The 23,261-nt window shown below is 39.6% G+C and overlaps 1 protein-coding gene across 1 annotated transcript in view; it reads left to right on the forward strand.

Moving 5' to 3' along the window:
- The window catches only part of MRPL13 (mitochondrial ribosomal protein L13), a 41,076-nt gene that overhangs the window by 2,140 nt on the left and 15,675 nt on the right, over nt 1-23,261 (forward strand). Inside the window, exons 2-5 of the mRNA XM_010846185.1 lie at nt 2,455-2,578; nt 7,773-7,866; nt 11,737-11,797; nt 18,454-18,540. Coding sequence (XP_010844487.1) covers nt 2,455-2,578; nt 7,773-7,866; nt 11,737-11,797; nt 18,454-18,540 — 366 coding nt within the window. The remainder of the gene's footprint in view (nt 1-2,454; nt 2,579-7,772; nt 7,867-11,736; nt 11,798-18,453; nt 18,541-23,261) is intronic.

Consider the following 23,261-nt stretch of genomic DNA (forward strand, 5'->3'; position numbering starts at 1 on the left):
ACAACTCCGGGAGTTGGTGAGGGACAGGGAGGCCTGGCATGCTGCGATTCATGGGGTCGCAAAGAGTCGGATACGACTGAGCGACTGATCTGATCTGAAGCATACAAATGGCCTGGATGAAGTCTTTGAGGAAGTAAGAGGAGAGGAGGACCAAGAACAGTTGTGGAACATACCAGCCTTTCAGAGGCAAGAGAAAGAATCAGCATGATGGGTGAATGGGGATAGACAGTGGTGTTCCAGAAATTAAGTGAAGAAAGAACACCCAGGAGAGGGGAATGATCAACCATATCAAAGACTTAGAACTGACCGAGGGATTTCGTAATGTGACGGCCGTGGTACCCTTTGGCAGTAGTGTGCTGCTGGCGGGTATGGGAAGACAGAAGCCCGGGGGGAGCAGGTTGAAGAAAGCGTTGTTTCGGTGGTTGTTTAGTCCCTAAGTTGTGCCACCTCCTTTGCCACCCCACAGACTGCATCCTGCCAGGCTCCTCTGGCCCTGCAATTCTCCAGGCAGGAATACTGGAGTGAATTGCCATTTCCTTCCCCAGGGAATCTTCCCGAACCAGGGATCGAACCCCTATCTCCTGCATTGGCAGGTGGATTCTTTACTGCTGAGCCACCAGGGAAGCCCTGAAGAAAGAATGAGGAGAGATAAATTTGAAGTAAAGACAACTCTTAGCAAGAGTTTACAGCAAAGAAGAGGAAAGAAATGAGGCAGTCATTGGTAAGGAATGGAGGTCAGGAGTAGCTTTTTTTGTTTTTTTAACTCTATTATGGATAATCTCAATCAGATATTAGATTATCACCCAGTTTCGGAAGGCTCATAGTATCATTTAATCTGTACCTCATTTACTTCTTATTTCATCAGTAAATGTTTCAATACATTCTTTATAAGATAAAGATTTTTTTTTAATGCCATTACTATTTATCAAAGCAAATGAAAATTTCATAGCAATTCCTTAATATCAATTATTCAGTATATGTTCACATTTCCAATTTTCTCATGTATAATATAAATATTAATACAGAATATTTTTATGGTTTTTTTCTTTGGAATGGGATCCAAAGTACAGTAAGTTTCTGATGTGTTTTTTTTTTAAGTCTCTCAATAATGGGTTCCTATCCTATCTTTTTTCTTTGCAATTTATTGAAGAAACAAGATTGTCCTGCAGACAATTGAATTTTTTTGTTTTTAGTTCATATGCTGAGAGAGGTGGAAAGTATGTGGGCTAGAAGCTCTCCTTATTTGCAAAGAAAAGGATCATCTGTGTAAAAAAGGGAATTTACAAAAAGTTACTAGAACTGATAAATGACTTTAGCAAGGTTGCTGTATATAAGACCAAAATATAAAAATGAAGTGTATTTCTGTATACTAGCAACAATCAGAAATTTAAATTAAAAATGCAGTACCCTTTACAGGGGCATCAAAACATATGAAATCGAGGTAAACCTGACAACAGATAAACAAGGGGAATGGGATGGAGACTAGAGAAATGAGAACAGGAAAACAGATGGTTAAGCAGTTTTACTGATTTTAGGTTTGTGATGGTTAAATTTAAGAGAAAACCAGCCGGCCTAGTTGTATCAATACTTTCTCCAACATTGTTTGGCAGCTTGTGTATGTCCATAGAGAAAGGATCTGATCAGGATCTTCTGGCCTGTAACTGTCTTAGCGTTTGAAGGCAGTGTTAGACACTGCAAAAACCTGCGGCAGCCTTAGATGTCAGTCTAAGGCGGTTTTTTGAAATTTAAGTTTATTCAGTATCATCCATCTGTACTTCTCCAGCTTCATTTCTGCTAGTTCCCTGGTGGCTCAAATGATAAAGAATGGGCCTGCAATTCAGGAGACCTGGCTTCAACCCCTGGGTTGGAAACAGGCTCTGGAGAAGGGAATGGCTACTCACTCCAGCATTCCTGCCTGGAGAATCCCATGGACAGAGGAGCCTGGTGGGCTGCAGCGCATGGGGTTCAAAGAGCAGACACGACTGAGCGACTAACACTTTTTCACACTTTCTTTCACTAGAGTTAAACTCCTAAATAGTCATCAGTTTCTAACTGGCCACTCTTCTTTAAGTATAACTCATCTTCTGATCTCAAGGTATTTTTGAAGACCTTCAGAAACAACTGCTTTCTCATTAACCCTCCAGTCTATTGTACATGGTATGAAAAATACAAAATGTAAAAGGAAATAATATCTTTGGAATGTTTTTAATAAAGCATGATCCATATTGCTAATAGAAAAGCAGGCAGGAAGAATGACTGCATTAATCTCTGCAGAAGAATGAGGAAAGGTTCCCTTTTTCCAGAAATAGAAATGAAAAAAGTTACCTAACGATGGGATCTTTTTCGTTATAATTATTGACATTAATTGTAGATTATGTGCAATGGTATATAATAACAAACTCCGGTGTTCGCATTTAATGAGAATTTCCCTCGTTTCCTCTTCTGTCTCTTAAGCAATGGGCCACTTTTGCCCGAGTTTGGTATCTCCTAGATGGGAAGATGCAGCCCCCTGGCAAGCTTGCTGCCCTGGCATCAGTTAGACTTCAAGGATTGCATAAGCCTGTGTACCATCAACTGAGTGAGTATCATTTTAGACCTGTCGGTAAACGCAGTTTTCATGTGAGGATAGAATTTTGAAGATGTTTGACTGTACTGCTGCAAGGATCTGTTTGTTTTTTTTTTCCTTGAAGATCCCTTATTCCATCTTCGCTGAAATCCTGTTAGGGCACTAAAATGAATTTTGCTTCTTCATAGGAAAACCACATAGACCATTTCACCTGAAACAGTCCCATTTTATGCCATTGTCCCAGCAAAATTATCAGTAGCTCTTCCTTTCACTCTCAGAAATGTCCTGACTTGGACTTTAAACGCTCACTTTTCAGCACGTCTCTTCACGTGGCGACGTGCGTTTCAATAGAGAGCTTTGGAAAATACGCAGATAAGCTTGCCCTCTCTTCTAAAGACTCTTTCCTTCAGAGAGATATATAGAGCTAGTTAGCTATGGAAAGTTATTTTTCACTATTTTGAGTTAACAAATTTGCTTTCCATATCCTTTTTCCAAAACAAAAAACAGTTGCTTTCGTACTGAAAGCCTTCCGCTTAGCCCAGGTAGTTTTGATTGACTTCACTTTCCTAGGCACTCCCTGTCCACCCTGCAAGGCCCGAGTGTCAATTCTTACTCTTCATCTTGCTTGGCCTGTCAACAACGCTTTTTGCACTGAGTTTTAACTTTGTTTTGAAATATGAAATATACAAAGATGTGTATAGATGGATAGGGATGTATTCATCTATCTGTATATAAATATAGATAATATTTTTAAGAAAAGTAATAATAGTAATGATGAAATAAATATCCATTCACTGAGCATTTGGGTGGTTTACCTCCTTTTTTGTTTCTTATACACAACATTGCTATCAGTATTCTTGTACCATTTTTCCAGGACACAGGTGGAAGGTCTATCTGTAGGATAGGAATTACTGGGCTCAGAGATACACAGGAACCTAGTCAGTCTTCATATGCAGATGTTTTCATTATTCCTCATCTGAGTAACAGTCTGCTTTGGTAGCTGGGAAGTGCTCTGTGGTTTTAATTTGCATTTTCCTAATTGCACATGGAGTTCAGTATCTTTTCATTTATATATTGGCCTTTTTGTCATTTCCCATTCTGTGAAATGTCTGCATTTCTTCTTCCCTTTTTCCCACTGGTTTGTTAAGTCTTTTACTTTTTCTCTAACTTGTCTTATAAAAATTTTCACAATTTCAGAAAAGGTCGAAATAGTACAGTGAATTTCTCTATATCCACCTAGATTACACAGTATTTTACCATGTTATTTTTACTCAGTCATTTGAAAATAAATGATAATCAGTGTGAAAGTGAGATTGCTCAGTCGTGTCCGACTCTTTGCGACCCCGTGGACTGTATGTAGCCCACCAGGCTCCTCCATCCATGGGATTCTCCACTCAAGAATACTGGAGTGGGTTGCCATTTCCTTCTCCAGGGGAATCTTCCCAACCCAGGGATCAAACCCTGGTCTCCCGCATTGCGGGCAGACGCTTTAACCTCTGAGCCACCGGGAAAGCTGGCGATAATCAGTATATTACCCCCTAAATACTTCAGCATATGTCTCCTAAGAATATTCTCCAGTGTAACCTAAATGTCATTATCACACCTAAATACTAACCTTTATAGCTCTTCCTGTATATGTGGCCATCATTTGTAATATTGTTTTTCTGAGAAACTGTATGTCAGTTTTCAAGTAAACATGTCTATGATGTTTATAAGCACATAAAACATACACAATAAATGCTGATTAAACCAATAAATGTTAGAAAAACACCTAAAACAACATATTTGTAAATTGAAAACTGCTTGCAGTTTAAGTTTTTGGGTGTTTTTTGCAGTTTAAGTTCTGATTTTGGTGACATCTTAGGGACATGAAAAGTCCAATCTTCTGCTGATAAAAGTCGAATATTAAGTACAGTGAAACAAAAATACAATTTAGTCTTTAAAAAGTAAATTTCTGATTTCCTAGAAAAGCTATCCTCCATTCCTAGGAAAGAATGGCCTGACAGAAAGGCTTGTCTGTATTCTGGCAGAGTGTTTACTCTGCCGTGCATAAGGAGCGCTTTTGCAGTGATGACTTACTTGTAAGGAAGCAGAACTTTAATTCAGTGGATGGATAAGTGCTATACTTGAAAAAGAATTACGTGGCTACTGCTGATTCCATCTTCTCCCCAATTTTGTGAAAGGAGCACGTTCTTTTAATTCCGTGGCATTTCCATCTTGACCCAAACCACAGTTCCATAAGAAAAACACAGCCGTGGAAAGGGAAGGCTGGTTTGCCACAGCATCTCAACAAGCCGTGCAGGCCTCTGTGTGTGTGCGGATATGTGAGTACACAATCTTTGAACCACTTTACACACACTGCCTTCTGATTGGAGCTGCCCTCCTGAGCTGGAGACGCAGGCGCTTTCTGAACATAGTTATTTCTCTCTGATGAATGAAAAGTCAGGGCCCTTGGTGATTTCTGCATTGTGACTTACTCTTCGTCAGAATGCTGTTCTTTTCATTGTCCACAAGTTAATCAGTTGAGGAAGACTATATGAGCATTTAAAAGAAGCAGAGGGAAACCTTTCTTTAGCATTATCTGAAGTTATCAGATCATCCTAAAGTATTTCTGGTGCACATGGAATGAAATCAAATAAAATTTTCACACAATTCTTAAAGGTTATATTGTGAATATTAGCAATTCAAACACAATTCAAACAATTCAACTAATCTAATCTCTAGTATTCTGTTTTGCATTATTTATTTAAATCTTTTAAGAATTTGGTAGGGGGAAAAAGTTTAAAATGCTCTTCTTAAAGTCACCCAGCTAAAGTATTTTTCTTTCTTACTATTCAGTTGAGTCAGTCTATTTCAAGTGTTAACAATGTCATTTAAATTTCACAGTGTTAATCGCACATTTGTTCTTCACCTCACTCCTAGAACATCATCATACAAAACACTGAAGGTTTTTGCTCCCAGTTACATATAGACTACTTACCTCTTTTCAGTTCAGTTCAGTTCAGTCGCTCAGTCATGTCCGACTCTTTGCGACCCTATGATTTGCAGCACGCCAGGCCTCCCTGTCCATCACCAACTCCCGGAGTTCACCCAAACTCATGTCCGTCGAGTCAATGATACCATCCAGCCATCTCATCCTCTGTCATCCCCTTCTCCTCCTGCCCCCAGTCTCTCCCAGCATCAGAGTCTTTTCCAATGAGTCAACTCTTCACGTGAGGTGGCCAAAGTACTGGAGTTTCAGCTTTAGCATCATTCCATCCAAAGAATACTCAGGACTGATCTCCTTTAGAATGGACTGGTTGGATCTCCTTGCAGTCCAAGGGACTCTCAAGAGTCTTCTCCTACACCACAGTTCAAAACCATCAATTCTTCAGTGCTCAGCCTTCTTCACAGTCCAACTCTCACATCCATACATGACCACAGGAAAAACCATAGCCTTGACTAGACGGACTTTTATTGGCAAAGTAATGTCTCTGCTTTTCAATATGCTACCTAGGTTGGTCATAACTTTCCTTCCAAGGAGTAAGCGTCTTTTAATTTCATGGCTGCAGTCACCATCTGTAGTGATTTTGGAGCCCAGAAAAATAAAGTCAGCCACTGTTTGCACTGTTTCCCCATCTATTTGCCATGAAGTGATGGGACCAGATGCCATGATATTAGTTTTCTGAATGTTGAGCTTTAAGCCAACTTTTTCACTCTCCACTTTCACTTTCATTAAGAGGCTTTTTAGTTCCTCCTCACTTTCTGCCATAAGGGTGGTATCATCTGCATATCTGAGGTTATTGATATTTCTCCTGGCAGTCTTGATTCCAGCTTGTGCTTCTTCCAGCCCAGTGTTTCTCATAATGTACTCTGCGTATAAGTTAAATAAGCAGGTGACAATATACAGCCTTGACGTACTCCTTTTCCTATTTGGAACCAGTCTGTTGTTCCATGTCCAGTTCTAACTGTTGCTTCCTGACCTGCATATAGGTTTCTCAAGAGGCAGGTCAGGTGATCTGGTATTCCCATCTCTTACCTCTTTTATTTATTTATTTTTTTCTTACCTCTTTTAGAAGTGAATATTTACGTACCAGCAATAAATTGGAACAACACCCTTTGTTCCTATCACAATGTCTTTATACTCAGTGGATTTTGTGGTAACTTCCATGATCATCTGTCACATTAGCCATGCAGAAGTTCAGGGATACTAAAAGAAGAAAAAAAAAGTTGAAGTAGGCATTTGGATAATTGTTCATCAAGGCTGGAAACAAGCATAAAAGCCAAAGCCAAACTTCTGTTATTTATCACTAAATTGGAACAGCTTTTTTTCAGACATTTCTCAAACCAGATCCTATAAGATCAGTATATAAAAGCAATGCTGTATGTCATGAAGGAGGAAGAAGACTGTGGATCCACGATGAGACCTTAGATATCCTCACATAATCTTTGAGTTTTCCCCTTGATTTAATTAGTTTGAATTTTACTTGGCCATTTAACTTAGCCCAATATTATAAAAAGAAATCAAATAAGGTTAGAAATCTAAGGTGATAAATTTTTGTAAATAAACTTAATTCCTGTTTCTGAAAACTGTTTACCAAACCTTAATTTTTTTTTTCCAGTTTGAAAGATATTTAACTAGTTAAATGTGATTGGAAAAAGCCTTGGGTTAGTAGTTAAGCATGAGAGCATAATACTCTCTTCTCTGAATTTGAACTAATAACAATTGAGATGTTTTACATTTGTTTCCAATTTACCTACTGGTAAAATATACCTTTTTTCATCTATATGCATATTGTTTTCATTTTCTCTTATTTTTAAGGGGAAATTTGTATTAGATAGTTAAAAGTGGTGAAGTGTAATTATTATTAAAGTGTAATTATTACATTTTAATGAAGTGTAATCATTAATGGTCAAAGATAATAAGAGGAGCAGTAATTTGCCTTTCAAAGACCTATGTTGTTATTGGCTTCCTTCCCAAATTCTCTTTTACCTTCCAGTGTTGAGATTTTCCAAATGTCTAGCCAGCTCCTCTACACTTAGATGTTATATAAAAGAAAAACATCAGTCTGTTCAAGGATTTTGATGTTGCACTGACATGCTTTATATTCACTGATGTGTTCTTTGGACTTTGGAAAGCTTTGTAAATAACCAAGCGCACTTTTGCTTAAAGGCAAAATTTTTCGACCAAAATCCTTTTTTTCTCTCTTTGTTCTTTTAAATCCAGGTGACTGTGGAGATCATGTTGTCATCATGAACACAAGGCACATTGCCTTTTCTGGGAACAAGTGGGAGCAAAAAGTGTACTCCTCACATACTGGGTAAGATAGTGCTTTTGTCGGGGAAGATAGGCAGTGGAAATGTATTACTTTAGTATTACTATATTTAAAAGAAATTTAAGGAACTTCCTGGTGGTCGAGTGGTTAAGGCTGCACTTCCACTGCAGGGGGCACAGGTTCAGTACCCGATTGGGGAACTAAGATCTCGCGTGGCACAGCCAAAAAATAAAAATAAATAAAATAATAAAATAATTTTGAAAGAAAAAGAGATTTAAGAAAACACTGATTTTGTTCGTGATGCGTGTGTGATTTACTCAATCAGAAAACAACAAAACTAAAAAAAAAAAAAGAAAACGACAAAACTACCAGATCCTTGTAATTGCCCGAGGCTATTGGTTTTTCCTGAGAGTATCTGTCAGTTAACCTCTCTGATCTAGGTTTCTCTGTTTCTTTATCAGTCTTCTCGTTTCTTTCTGCTTCCTCTGATTTGTCTTACTGCTGTTTCCAGAAGCGTCTTGAACTTCTAAAAGTGCATGAGAGGTTGAAAGAATGGTGAGGAGAATCCCAAGTTGGAAAGACACCATTACACCTTCCCACAGCATCCCTGTCAGGTCTGCCTGTCTTTGAACAGTAGCAGTCTCCTAGCTCCTGAGGCAGCCCATTCATTCTGCCTTTGACGTGGTCTGAATTTTGGAAAGATCTCAGTGCTGTTAAGTCATCACCTGTCTTTCTTCAGCTTTAATAATGGCCTTTTGTTGCTGTTGTTCAGTCGCTCAGTCGTGTCTGACTCTTTACGACCCCATGGACTGCAGCACGCCAGGCCTCCCTGTCCATCACCATCTCCTGGAGCTTGCTCAAACTCATGTCCATCAAGTTGGTGATGCCACCCGGCCATCTCGCCCTCTGTCCTCCTTTTTTGGACGGTGTAAAACTATATCTTCCACATGACCTCCTTCAGGTAATTGAGAGTGATCAGCACACACTCACTGATCGTCTCTTCTCTAAACACCTGTAGTTCACGCAAAGTCCTTTATGTGACTGCCCTTTGAAGATCTCCGTCATATCTTGCTCACTGTTCTCTGGGTGCAGTCATTACTTGTCAATATCTTAACTAAATAACACTCGCCTGGCTGTGTCCTGCTGGGTTTCTGGTGCAGTGTGACCCCCCATCTCTCAGTTACTCTGCCTTCTGTTGCTCTAGGAGGGCTCCTCACGGCTGCGTCACTGCTACACTGCGTTTACTACCAGCTGAAACTCCTGAGGGCTTTTCAGCCTTGTGTCCTCCTTCCTGTGTGTTTCAGTTGCATTCTAATCTAGCTGTAGTACCCTGAGTTTACTCTATGTTAAATTTTATCTCCGGCCTTTGAAGATCTTTTGAGACCTGAATTATTTCAGGTAATGTATTAGTTAAACCCCTCAGTTTCAGGTCATGTACAAATTTAATTAAGCATAATTTCTTCAGTATCATGCAAGATATAGTTAGACATATTGGCCTTTCATTCTTGATCAAAATTATTTTATTTCCAAGCGCACCTGCATCTTAGACAAGCCGGCTTTGAGGCTCCCTTCTGTTCCTTTTTGTCTTTTGCCCAGGTAGGTCTTTAATGCTTGGAAAAACACTTTTGCTTGTTAGCCAACCTTTGCCCATCCTGTACTTAAACACTTTAATGAAATCTTTAACAAAAATTAATTCACATTCACTTTTAGTCATTCTTACTTTTGGCAAAGTAAAATATATGTAAAACAAGTTTTAAAAGTTTAGAGGCAATTGGGAAAGAAATATGAAAATGCAAGATAACCATGTGATAAGGATGGGGAACACATGTATGTACTCCCATGGCTGTTCATGTCAACGTAGCCAAAACCACTACAATACTGTAAAGTAAGTAGCCTCCAATTAAAATAAATAGAAGAAAAAAAAATAAACGTTGTTTCCTTCGTACACACACTCACAAAATAACCATGTGATAAAAGCATAAAGTATTTTCTTCCCAGAGAGAAAGAATAGAGGACAATTATTTCTTGTTCTGAGGGTGAAACTCCATGAAACAAATGAAAGAGTATCATTTTGAAACTTAGACATTTTTCTCAGCATACTTCTAAATTTGCTTTCTTAAATTTTATTCCTAAAACGTGGTTCTCTAAATCCTCTTCAAAATGTTTTTAAGTGTTGAAAGAAACCTATAACAGGAATCATATTTAGATAATTGTAAATTTCCCTTACAGAGTCCATTGTCTTTATGTTTTCTTTTTCCCTTCCTTGAAAATCATCTAGGCTCTTATTCATCCATTCAGTGTAATAAAGTCTTACATCTGTGTGCTCTTTTTGTTTTAAATTTCTTAAGTACTGTCACAAACACTTTCCTACTCGACTGTCATAAAATCTTGAGAGGTAGATGGGGCAAATACTAGCATTTTTCTTATCTGAGCAAACCCATAAAGAAAGAGATGAAATGAGTTGCCTCATATTACACTGGTTGCTGCTGGCCAAACCTTGATTTCAGACCTGGGTCTGGGGTATTCAGGTTAGTAAGATCTCCAATACCTATCCCAAATATTTTCTTTAATCTCTATTTATGATTTTGATCTGAACACAATGAAATATTTTGTTACTCAGAAGCAGCATATGACTTCCTGGTAATAGGAAATAGGAGCACGACCTGTTTAGAGTATTAACTTGCCTTCAGAACCAAGTAGTCTACCGGCTTTCCCCAGACCTGACCCCTACCTTGTTCACTTTGAAACACATTTTGGCACTGTTTTGTTTTCCCTGCATTCAAGAAGAAATAAGTAACTGTGAATGAATGAATGAATGATGAATGAACTTAAATTCCAGTAGAAATACAGTTAGCCAGGGACTTCCATGGTGATGCAGTGGATAAGAATCCGCCTGCCAGTGCAAGGGACACAGGCTTCACCGCTGATCCAGGAAGATTCCACACGCCTGGGAGCAGCTGCTGAGCCGGCACTGCAGAGCCTGCTGCAACACTGAAGCCTGCACACCTGGAGTCCTGCTCCACAGCGAGAGAAGCCAGTGCCATGAGGAGCCCATGTGCCAGAGCAGCACGTAGCCCGTTTGCCGCAGCCGGAGAACGCCTGCCTGGAGCAGTGAGGACAGCGGGCAGCCTTCCCCTCCAGGGCACCTTCCCAACCCAGCGTCCAGCCCGGTCTCCTGTGTTACGGGCAGATTCCACCAGCCAGGCCACCAGGGGAGCCCAGTGAAGACCCAGCACAGCCAATAGAGTAATTAATTTTAAAAATGGTTAGCCAAGAAATTTCTAAGATGTGCAATTTTTTATGAAATTCAGTTCAGTCGCTGAGTCGTGTCCAATTCTTTGCGACCCCATGGACCACAGCACGCCAGGCCTCCCTGTCCATCACCAACTCCCAGAGTATACTCACACTCGTGTCCATTGAGTCAGTGATGCCATCCAACCATCTCATCCTCTGTCGTCCCCTTCTTCTCCTACCTTCAATCTTTCCCAGCATCAGGGTCTTTTGCAAGGAGTCATTTCTTCGCATCAGGTGGCCAAAGTATCCTTCCAATGAATATTCAGGACTGATTGCCTTTATGATTGGTTTTATAAAACAACAATTGCTAAATTTGACCACTTAATAGCATTTCATGTAGCATAGTTACTGCTTAATTTTTAAGACATGATGAGTAGCATAGTTCCCAGAAGCAAGTGTGTGTATTGGTTGCTCAGTCGACCCCATGGACTGCAGCCCACCAGGCTCCTCTGTCCATGGGATCCTCCAGGCAAGAACACTGGAGTGGGTTGCCATTTCCTCCTCCAGGAGAAACAAATGTAATTTCATAATAAAAATAGTTTCATATTATGAGAATGTTCATTTCAAGGATACTATCCCATCGCCTACTCCCAATTTTATTGTCTTTGTTTCTTTTAATAGCTACCCAGGTGGATTTAAACAAGTAACAGCTGCTCAGCTTCACCGGAAGGATCCAGTAGCAGTAAGTGTATTGTATTTTTTTATCATTATTAATCATTTGTGGAGAAACTGGTTCAGAAACTGGGTTTTCAGTCTTCCTTCTCTTCTAACGTAGCTAGCGTTCAGGGCTGTGAGTTCTTCACTATATCATACAAGTTTTGATAAGTATCAATAATATTTCATCATCATCCAGTTCTGTATCTTTTCTAATTACTATTTAATATACTTTGCATTTAGTCATAGAATTTTGATGCTTTTCTTTTTAATTTCTTGACATCTGCATGATCACCTAGAATATATGATTGCTGAAAATGTTTTGGGGAGACAGATGTATGTATATATATCTGTTTATATTTTAAGTATATCAAGCGTGCTAAATATGTTGTTCCAATCTTGCACTCTATTTTTGTTATTCACTTTATTGAAGAGTTATGTTAAAATCTCAATTATGGATTTATTGATTTTTCCTTATAGTTCTGTCAGTTTTTTCCATTGTATGTTTTGACGATTTAGGGTTAGATAAATTTAAGTTTGGAATTGTAATCTTCCTGAAGAATTGATTGAGGTATGTCCTGACTTTATCTCCAATAGTGCTTTTTAACTTGTAGTCTATTCTTTTTATATATTGATATAGCTAAATCAACCTTTTTTTATTTTGATGCCTCATAGTTTATCTTTTATAGTTTATCTTTAAACTTTACTGAGCTAGATTTTATTTTTTTAATTGGAGTGTTAATTGCTTTACAATACTGTGTTGGTTTCTGCCACACGTCACTGTGAGTCAGTCATAACTGTCTGTATTCCCTCCTTGAGCCCCCCTCACCCCCACCCTGCCCCCTCGGTCATCACCGAGCCCTGAGCTGGCCCCCTGTGTTACAGCAGGTTCCCACCCACTGTCCGGCTCACACACGCCTGCCAGTGCAGGAGACGCAGGTTTGGTCCCCGTGTGGGGAAGATCCCTGGAGAAGGAAATGGCAGCCCACTCCAGTATTCTTGCCTGAGAAATCCCATGGACAGGGGAGCCCGGCGGGCTGCAGTTCACGGGGTCACAGAGAGTCGAACTTGACTCAGCGACTGAACAGCGGGGTGTATATGTCGGTGCTGCTTTCTCAGTCCGTCCCTCTCTGCTTCCCCCGCTGTGTCCACAAGTTGAGCTAGGTATCATTTTCCTTCTCCTCCCCTCCTTGCTTGCTTTTGGATTGATTGAGTTCATTTCTTAGAAAGTGAAAGTGAAGTCTCTCAGTCGCGTCTGACTCTTTGTGACCCCATGGACTGTAGCCCACCAGGCTCCTCTGTCCATGGAATTCTCCAGGCAAGAATACTGGAGTGGGCTGCCATTTCCTTCTCCAGGGCATCTTCCCAACCCAAGGATAGAACCCGGGTCTCGTGCATTGCAGACAGACTCTTTACCGTCTGAGCCACCAGGGAAGCCCCTCATTTATTAGAAGTATAAAATTAATCAATATTTTTACTTTCCTCACAGTCAAGTCAAGGCCTCTAGAAGATTTTTAATACCCGTTCTCCCTCTGTCTGTATGTTTTCTCTGTTCAAGATGGTTTAAAAACCCTTCTGGTTGGACTTTCTTGTTCTCAGTTTTTTATACTGTTACTAATTTTTTTAAGATCTTCTTTGCTTGCAGTCTTTTAACTCCGATCAGTGTCCTCCTTGAAGTACTCCTCGTTGACATTCCCATCATAACAGTCTCTGAATAGTGGACGCCCCTTTTCTGTTTGTAACTTTATTTTTACCTTCATTCTTAAAAAATAGTTTTGTGTATCTGCACAATTCTAGGATAACTTTGTTTTTTTCTCTTAGCTTTTTGAAGCTATCTTTCAAATAGATTTTAGTTTCCGTTATTGCTGTTGATGTCAGATTCAGATGTCACTTTATTTGTGTGTAGCCTGTCTTGTCTTTCAGAATACTTCTAAGATCTTTTCTTTGGCTTTGGTTTTTATTTTTGAGTTTTCTTACCGATTTTGCTTGAGGACCGGTTTCTCCTCTGAAGATCTGTCAGGTCTTACACCTCTCCACATTGGTCCCCTCGACTCCCTGCCCGCCCTCTCCCTCTGGGAGCTGCCTGTGTACACAGCAGACTGCCTCCACTGCGCACAGTTCAGTTCCTCCTTTTACATTTTGTGTCTTCCTCATATTTTATGTCTCCCTGGCTCTGTGCTGGATTGTCAGGAATTTCCTTAGATCTGTGTTCTTGTCCTCTCATTTTCTTTTCCCCAAGGTCTAATCTTTTACTGAGTTTCTAATGTCAGCTGTTGCATTTTTTTCCTTTTCTGGAAGCTTTTACTGTTTGTTTCTTTTTCAGTTTGCTAGTCAGTTTTGACCATCTTCTGTTCCTTTGTCATACCTTGGTTCTCTCTTATATTTCTTTAAGCACTTTAAACATAATTCTTAGCATTTATATCTGACTGATACTTGTGGGTCTTTGTGGGTCTGCAATTTATTGTTTCTGCTCAGGGTGCTAGGAAAGTACTTGTACCTTGGAACTTCATCCCTGAGAGTTTTTGAGACCTATGTTAAAAATGAATTTCTTCAGAAGAGATGTACTTAGCTTTTGGCTGGTGCCTGGGGATATACGTGTATACACACACCCCCCAACCTAAGACCCCTTTAAGCTATACTTCCAGCTTCTGGAATTTGATCCCCATAAAACAGGTGAACTTGGGGCCTGAAAACCTTACAAGATCAGGTTCATAGTTAGCAACTACCTATCAAGAAAGACTTATTTTTCGTTTCCCCACTCAGCACCCTGAAAGGATGCTGCCTTTCTGCTGGCCCCGGGGGATCCAGGCATGTGGGGGCGTCTTGATCCTGCCTGCAGACCTCACGTTTGCGGTCCTCTGAACCCAAGCCCTGTGCTGAGCGGACACCCCAGAGCAGATGGCAGCCCAGGACTTTCTTTTTCTTGTTCTTCCTATTTTTGTCCTCCAGTCAGTTCCATCCTTTAGAAATATTTAAAAAACCAATATTACTAGCTTCATTAATGTTTATTTATTATGTATCATAGAGTTCTGTCCTAACAGGTGTTCTAAATCCAAATGCTAGTTCTCAGTATTGATTATAAAAGCAGAGTCTTCTGTTGCCCTTTACAGTTTTATTTTTTTCTTCCTTAACTCTTGATAACCCAGTCTTTGAATTGTTCTCTTAGATTTGGGAGTGTTTTCCCCATTCACAGCTGTTTTAGCTTTTTATTTAAATGAGCAAACTGTTAAGTTTTGAAGATACTCCTTTTTATTTTCCTAAAATGATGAATAAAAATAAATGTATGTATGTATGTATGTATAAAGAATGCAACCATTTGTTTGGTGTTCAGTTCAGTTGCTCAGTCGTGTCTGACTCTGCGACCCCGTGGACTGCAGCATGCCAGGCCTCTCTGTCCATCACCAACTCCTGGAGCTTACTCAAACTCATGTCCATTGAGTCGGTGATGCCATCCAACTATCTCATCCTCTGTCATCCCTTTCTCCTCCTGCCTTCAATCTTTCCCAGCATCAGGGTCTTTTCCAATGAGTCAGTTCTTTGCATCAGGTGGCCAAAGTATTGGAGTTTCAGCTTCAGCATCAGTCAGTCCTTCCAATGAATATTCAGGACTGATTTCCTTTAGGATTGACCGGTTTGATTTCCTTGTGGTCCAAGTACTGTCTAAAATTTTCTTGGTTAAAGGTGGGGGAAGAGCTGTGTTTATTACTGACATAATGTTTAGAAATTCTGTACTTTACTGAGTATTTTTACTTCATCATTTGAATCTGTTTTATAAAAACATACTCGAGTTGTTTCTTAGAAAATATTTAATGTTCTACTTTTATAATACTAGTAAAAAGTTGTTGTTAGGGCCGCTGCTAATATATACCATAACTTTTACAACAAATTATAGTTTTAATACTTAACGAATATTTTCCAATGTCTTTAAAACTAGTTTCTAGTTTGTTCAGTATGCTGAATGTACACCAGGAGGCAGTGTAAGCCAACTTCCAATGTGAAGAACTTGGCTTTGGGTAGCATCTGTAGGAATCGTTTCAAACTTTTTTATGAACAGAGATTGAAATGCATTATGAAATATTTGATGATGGCTTTAAGTCTTAATTCTGACTGTTTTTAAGGAAGAGGTCAGTTACTTTACCACCAATCCAAACCCTCAGTGTTTTTCGGGAACAATAAAGTACATTGATTAATAGCAGGACATGAGTTTGAGTAAGCTCCAGGAGTTGGTGGATGGACAACCAGGACAACCAAATGGACAGAGAGGCCTGGCATGCTGCGGTCCATGGGGTCGCAGAGGCAGACACGACTTTTAATTAAGTACATTGATTTAAATAGTAGGCTTTAAAATATTTTTCCATATCTTTTTGTAATTACATAGCAGATCTTTAACTCTAAACTCAAATATGTGTATTGATCCAGCCCTTTATTTATGTCCTTTCTTCATCTGTCATGCAGTTTAGTTTCCTTAAGAGCTTCTGTGTTCTTGCCTTTTTTTCTAATACGGTTCCTTTCTCATATCCATTCCCTCTCCTATAGCTTACAAAGATGTGTTTTGTGAAACAGGCATCACATGCCCTGGGTTCAGATTCAGTTAGGAGGGTCTTGAATGTTCATAACCCTGCCTCGTTCTGTCTGTCTCACTTTCTGAACTCCTCGGAGTTCGTGCTTCTGTCCGTGGAGCTAGAATTGCTCGACGCCTGTTCACGTTGCGTCACGCTTATGTTTTGGGCAGGTGTGTGTGTGTGTCTGTCATCTTTTTCCCTCATCTGGCAGCTTGTAACCTTTTCATACTTTACAGCTTTCTCTAATTTGATTGTTATGTTTGCATTTTTTAACTAAGGTGCATTTTAAAAATACCAATTTGTTTATTCAAGTAAATAAAACTAATTATTTTAAGAACATGAAAACCAAATACCAAGAAACCCTGCTGATGTAATAAACTGGCTGTTAGGATGATGTTCAGAAGATAGAATGACTTGCTAATCCAGACAGGATGCTAAGTAGTCTTAACATCGTCGCTTTCTACTAAAGACTTTTAAGACACTAAAAATTTTAAAGACTGACATCAGTGCTACCCAATAGAAGTTTCTGCTCTGATGAAGACGTTCTTTGTCAAATACAGTAACCACTAGTCGCAGGTCGACCACTTGAAATGCGGCTTATGTAATTCAGGACTGAATTTTTAATTGCTTTTAGTTTTAACAACATAAAGTCCCTAGAATATAAAGCCTTAACAGCACTAACAAGAAAATAGATGGAAAATATGCGTGGGGTGGCGTTAGTATTTGTACATATTGAGGTTTTGTGGTCTGGTTTGATGAGAAGATAAAAGGATAAGGAAATCCTCCACAGTGCAGTCCCATTGTAACATGTGCTGTCTCAGAGGGTTAGTGTACTACATGCCACATTATAGCCTTGAAATATGAGCGCGGATGAAGACAATCAGCTTGCCTCTCCAGATGTACGTCAGTCGTTCCACGCGGCTCACGCAGTGTGTCTGTGCACACTACATGCCAGGAGGCCCACGGGAGAGCATAGAGCGCAGGCTGACGCTGCGTGACTTTCTTTTGACACACACGCAGAGCCACACTCAGGACAGCGCTGAGGACGCCTCGAACTCCCCTGCTGGGCTCGTGTTTCCGAGTCCGCCTGCCAGCGCGGGGGGCCTTGGGTTCCACCGCTGGGCGGGGAGACCCCACGTGCCGTGGGGCAGCTCAGCCCGTGCGCCACGGCTGCGGAGCCCGCAGGCCCTAGAGCCCGCGCTCTGCACCAGGAGGAGCCAGCACCGCAGGCAGAGCAGCCCCTGCTCGTCTCAGCTGCAGCGAGCTCGAGTGCAGCGACAGAGACCCGGCACAGCCTGAAAGAGGGCTTAAATAGCAGATAAACTGTGGGGCTGACCTTAACAGGCAGAAAAGCAAATCCTAGGAAGCTTAGTTTGCCCTCTTGGCAACGGGTGTGACAGGGTGAAGGGTCTTCCTGATAAGTGACAGGAACGCATTGTTAGGTGTCTTTGCATGTGGTATGTGTCTGTCCTGGGAGTAGGCCTACCTGGTTTGAATTCCAGTACCATTTATTAGATACAGGAAATTAGGGTGGGTTCTGTAACCTCACTGAATTTGTTTCCTCGTCTATGAAATGGAACTTAGTAACATAAACAAGATAACAAATCTAATGCAGTGACCCCTGTACACGTGGTGAGTTTTCAGTGAATGCTCACCACTACCTTCATTCTAGATTTGTGACTTACAGAGTCAGCCTCATGATGGTATGGTCAGGCTTAGTTCACTCACTGGCAGTCTCCTGATCACCCACCTCGGAAATGGGATTAAACCTCACTAGGATCTGCTGTAACCTGTATGTAATAGATTATTTGGGCCACAGGTTCTTGTATAAGCTCAGAGAATTTCTTCTTATTCCATCTAAAATCAACACATACACAGGTTTTCTTAATGTCTTCCTTTTTTTTTCCTTTTTCTAAATACAGATAAACAGATTTAAAAGATGGTAATGTACAAAATAATAAAAGTTCTTTTTTATTGCTGCCACATATCTGCTTACGTCTCAGTTTTGTTCCTTTCATATTCATATCGAGTCTTAGCCCACTGCTTTTCATCACTATCTCTTACTGTGTTTATATTCCCATCACATGTTTCTTACTGAGTGCTCCATGTATCTGTTTTTCAGATTGTAAAACTAGCTATTTATGGCATGCTGCCAAAAAACCTTCACAGAAGAACTCTGATGCAGAGGTTGCACCTTTTCCCAGATGAAGTAAGTCCTCGAAGATCCTTTATTAAATTTTTAATTAAATATTTTCTCATTTTAAAATAATTGTTGTATTTGTTTTCAGTAATTTTATGTCGACTTTTGAAATATTTTTTTGCATTTTATAGTGAATACACTACAAAAACAATTGCTTCTGATTTAAATCATAAAGTGAACCATCATTGAACTAAAAATCAAAAGTCTGTAAGATCCATATTTTCATTTTAATAGCTACTTTTTTTAGAACAAGGAACTATAATTAGAGCCCGTGTTTATTTGAGGGTACTCATAGGTAATTTCATGAACTACAAAAAAGTATGAATTCACTTTACTTTTTTGTGACCTGTATAGCTTCTATGAATCATAGATTAATAGCTTGGCTTTGATTGCTAATCATCTCCCATGATATAACTTCAGAATACTTATTCCTACTCAGAACTTGTTCAGCTAAAAAGAACTTGAAAATGAAAAGACAGTTTTATTCATACTATTATACTGGTATGAATACTTAGCTTTTCTCTCTAGTATAATATAAACACTAGAAGTTCTATATAAAGTAGTTGCGTCCAGGCTCTAGAATCAGACTGCCTGGGTTTGAATACATGTCCCACCATTTACTGACTTTGTGGCCATTATTATCTGTCTTCTCATCTGTGAAATGGGTGTAGTAATTGTACCTGCATCCTAAGATTGCTGTAAGAATTAGATGAAACAACATTTTTTAGGTACTTAGACCAGGCCCTGGAACATAGTAAGTACTACTAGTTGGTATCAATATTACGGGTTATAATTGTCCTTATAGTTCCAAGTAAAAGAATAATATAGAATTCATTCCAGAATATCAAGTTCTATCAGCTATTCAAGGCACTTGTATGTTCTATTGTTAGCTTAAATAATGCATAAGTAAATTATTCAGACTTTTACCAAAGTGGCTAATTATTAGCTTTGCTTTCCATGAATGAGTAAAATAATTTCCCCCTGTTCACTTTACCTCTGAGGTAACAAGCATGGGAGTAGTATCATCATGTAAGGATAAATGACCCTGGGCATGAAATTAAAAGAATTTTAAAACTGTTTCTGATTGTACTTTCACATATTTTTAGCAACCATGATTTCTACAAGGGACAAAGAAAACAGTAATGTCATTTTTCCCAGTTATCAAGTTAGATAGGTTTTGGGGTAAATTACTTAAATGATTTCAGTCTATAAAATAAATGAGCCCATTTCCCCAAAAAGGGATTGCTAAATTTTCAAAAACTTGACAACACATTTTACTGTCATGGCCACGAGGAAACGGGCACTCACATGCTGCGGGTAGCAGTACAAAGTGGTGCAACCCACGAGGAATCCAGGGAACGAGGTGACAGTTAACACAAAGACATACGTAAGGAGGTTCGTGCTTGGTCTAGCAGCCTCGTTTACAGCAGGCTACCCTGAAGATGCACATACACAAGATTACTGTTTCCATATTACCCGTAATAGTAATGGAAATAAACAAATGCTTATGCATAGGAAATTGGCTAAATTATGCTATATCTATTCAGTTGAGTACTGTGCAATTATACAAAAAGGAATGACAGATACCATTGTGACTTGATAAGTAATGCTTTCCAAGATACATTATTAAGTGAAAAAAAGCAAGATGGAAAAGAATATGGGTGGCATGCCGCCTTTTACACGCATTTACACATGTGTGTGTTCACACACACACACATATCTTTTTGCATAAAGACACAGGAAGAACAAACAAGGACGTGCAGTTGGTCACTCACTAGATCGACACAGGGAAGGATGGGGAGGAAAGAGAAGGAGCTTCTGCAGAAAAGCCTTCTAGATTATTACAGCTGTTTAGATTTTTTTTAATCATGTTAAGATTTCATGTATTAAAAAAATAAAATGCCAGTACCAATAGAAGTAAGCAGAACTAGTTGTCAGACTGTGTTTTCTAAGTGCTATTCCATATTAAAAGGAATGTGATTCTTAGAGAAGTGGTTGATTCTAGGTCTGGAACAAAAAAGTTTATTTTGGAGTACACACATGCACAAGATTATTATTTCTGCATTGTTTATAATAGCAAAATAATAAGTAACAAAGTAAGACAGTGTTCAAAGACCGATAAGAAATATCAGCACACAGGAGGCAACTTGAAGTGGTGCCTGCTGAACATACACGGGGCTCTGTGAGCCTCGAAATGAAGGAGCAGAATGATGGAGTACTTGGAGTAGAAAACAGAAATCTATGAGCCCACAGTGATAGTCCAAAAATTATTTTTAACTTATTATAATTTCCCTTCTCCTTTTTCAAGAAGGAAGAGCTCTTCTTTAGAGAAGAATGTCATCTAAACCATGTAGAAAATAATACTGAATTAGAAAAGCCACCATCATCAGTGTATCGTATACCCATTGAGTTAAACGTTGTAGAACAGGATATTCACAGAGTTTCAAAACATGCCACAGAGAACTATTTAAAAAGGGAAAAGATTCTTCTATGGTAAAGCCATCTGGTCAACCACCACCTGTAACCAAGACATTAAATTTATCATCAATATGGGATAAACTGATGTTGTACGCCTCCTGCTTCGAATGAGGCACTGAAGACCCAACATAAGCTATGTAGTGTCCTGCCAGAAATGTTCATCCTGAGTCTGATCATGAGGACACAGTTCTACAGATCCAAAGGAAAGAGGGCATTCTGCAGCATAGTTGGACTGGCCGCTTCAAAATCAATTTCCTAAGGAGGCCTTCCAATCAAAGGGAGCTAAAGGGCGCATTATGTACATTAAACAACATAATAACATAATAGCTGTAGCATGTGACACTTGACCTTGGAGTAGAAAAAGAAAGCTACATAAGACTTTATTAGACCACTTTGGTAAATTTGAACATACACTGTGTGTGTGTGTGTGTGTGTGTGTGTGTGTGTGTGTGTGTGTGTGTGTATACACACACTGTATATCAGGTTACAAGATGTTTCATCAATGTTAGTTTTCCTGAACATGAATTTGTAATGTGGTTACGTCAGAAACAATTCTTATATTTAGAAGATATATATGCTGAAATATTTAGGGATGAAATATTGGCAGACAACTCTCAAATGGTACAGTCAAAGAGTGTTTGGTGTATATGTGCTTATGAATAGATAGAAAGCAATCGTGTTACATTTTATCAATTAGTGAATTTATGTGAAGGCTTCATGAGTTCACTCATTTTCACAACTTTTCTGTAGATTAGAAATTCTCTTAAAAATTGCATAAACTGGGACTCCCCTGGCAGCCCGGAGGTTAGGACTCTGCTTCCACTGCCCAGAGCCTGGGTTTGAGAGCTCAGCTCCAGAGCCCAGAGTCCCAGATCGATCCCCGGTTGGGGAACTGAGATCCTGCTGGCTGCGAGGCATGGCCAGGAAATAGACAAAAGCATGAAGAGGAAAACCTGTGAAAGAGTGAATGATCACCTCCCCCCCGCCCCCGTGCTTCTGTTTTCTATTTTTATTCTTTTCCTTATTTCCCTCTTCGGCTAACCACCCACTCTGCAGAAGGCATCATCACAGAAAGAGAAACTCTGATAAACACCCTCAGTTAGCCTGTGAGGGCTCCCTTCCCTGCGTGCGTTAAAGGAGCACTTGCCCGCCTTTCTGGTTCCACTTCGCTCAGCATCTCCATCCCTAACTGTGCACTGATTTTTGTCCATTCTTTCAGTGGATTCCTTAATAGTGGTGAAATTTGGTAAGCTCATTTCAGTCAAAATTCTATTCAGTCCAGCAAACACTTACCAGAAACCCACTAGGTTCTAAATTCTCTATGCTGAGTGAGCAGTTGTCAGTGTTAAAATTGTCTTTGCAAATGTGATCTAAGGATTTTTTTAAATAGTTTTCCAAAGAAGTGTGAAATATTCATACATTTTCATGAATACCAAACTGGCAGATAGATTTCTTTAGTAAATAAAGATAAAGGAGTAATTAACAATATTTAATGTGCCTGGGCATCCTGTGCTCATTCTGGTTCTGTGTGCTTACACTTGTGTATTTGAATATGCTGGGGAAGGAAAGTTCAATGTTTTTCAAATGCTTTTGAGTGAAGAAACAATTGTGAGTAATGTTTATTGTGGCTTTATATATGTTGATAGTGACCCAGCCTATCCAAACCATAATTTTAAAGTCATTTTAAGTTTAAAAAAAAAAAAATCTTTAAATTTTTGGCGTGTTGGGTTTTAGAATCAGCTTACAGTGTAAGAGCTCTGTGATTCTTTGAAACTATTTTTAAATTGTATTTTGATTCTTAAGGCAAACGAGTAACTTGCTTGATGCCATGTGCTTGCCTAGACATTTGATTCCCAATTACACTATTGCTCTCTGCAGACAATGTGTAATCATCCTGTGTTTTGAGAATGGTTCAGATCAGATCAGTCACTCAGTCGTGTCCGACTCTTTGCAGCCCCATGAATCGCAGCACGCCAGGCCTCCCTGTCCATCACCCACTCCCAGAGTTCACTGAGACTCATGTCCGAGTCAGTGATGCCATCCAGCCATCTCATCCTCTGTCCTCCCCTTCTCCTCCTGCCCCCAATCCCTCCCAGCATCAGAGTCTTTTCCAATGAGTCAACTCTTTGCATGAGGTGGCCAAAGTCCTGGAGTTTCAGCTTTAGCATCATTCCTTCCAAAGAAATCCCAGGGCTGATCTCCTTTAGAATGGACTGGTTGGATCTCCTTGCAGTCCAAGGGACTCTCCAACA

This window comes from Bison bison, unplaced genomic scaffold (genome assembly GCF_000754665.1).
Source record: "Bison bison bison isolate TAMUID 2011002044 unplaced genomic scaffold, Bison_UMD1.0 scf7180017864233, whole genome shotgun sequence".
NCBI classification, from domain to species: Eukaryota; Metazoa; Chordata; class Mammalia; order Artiodactyla; family Bovidae; genus Bison; species Bison bison.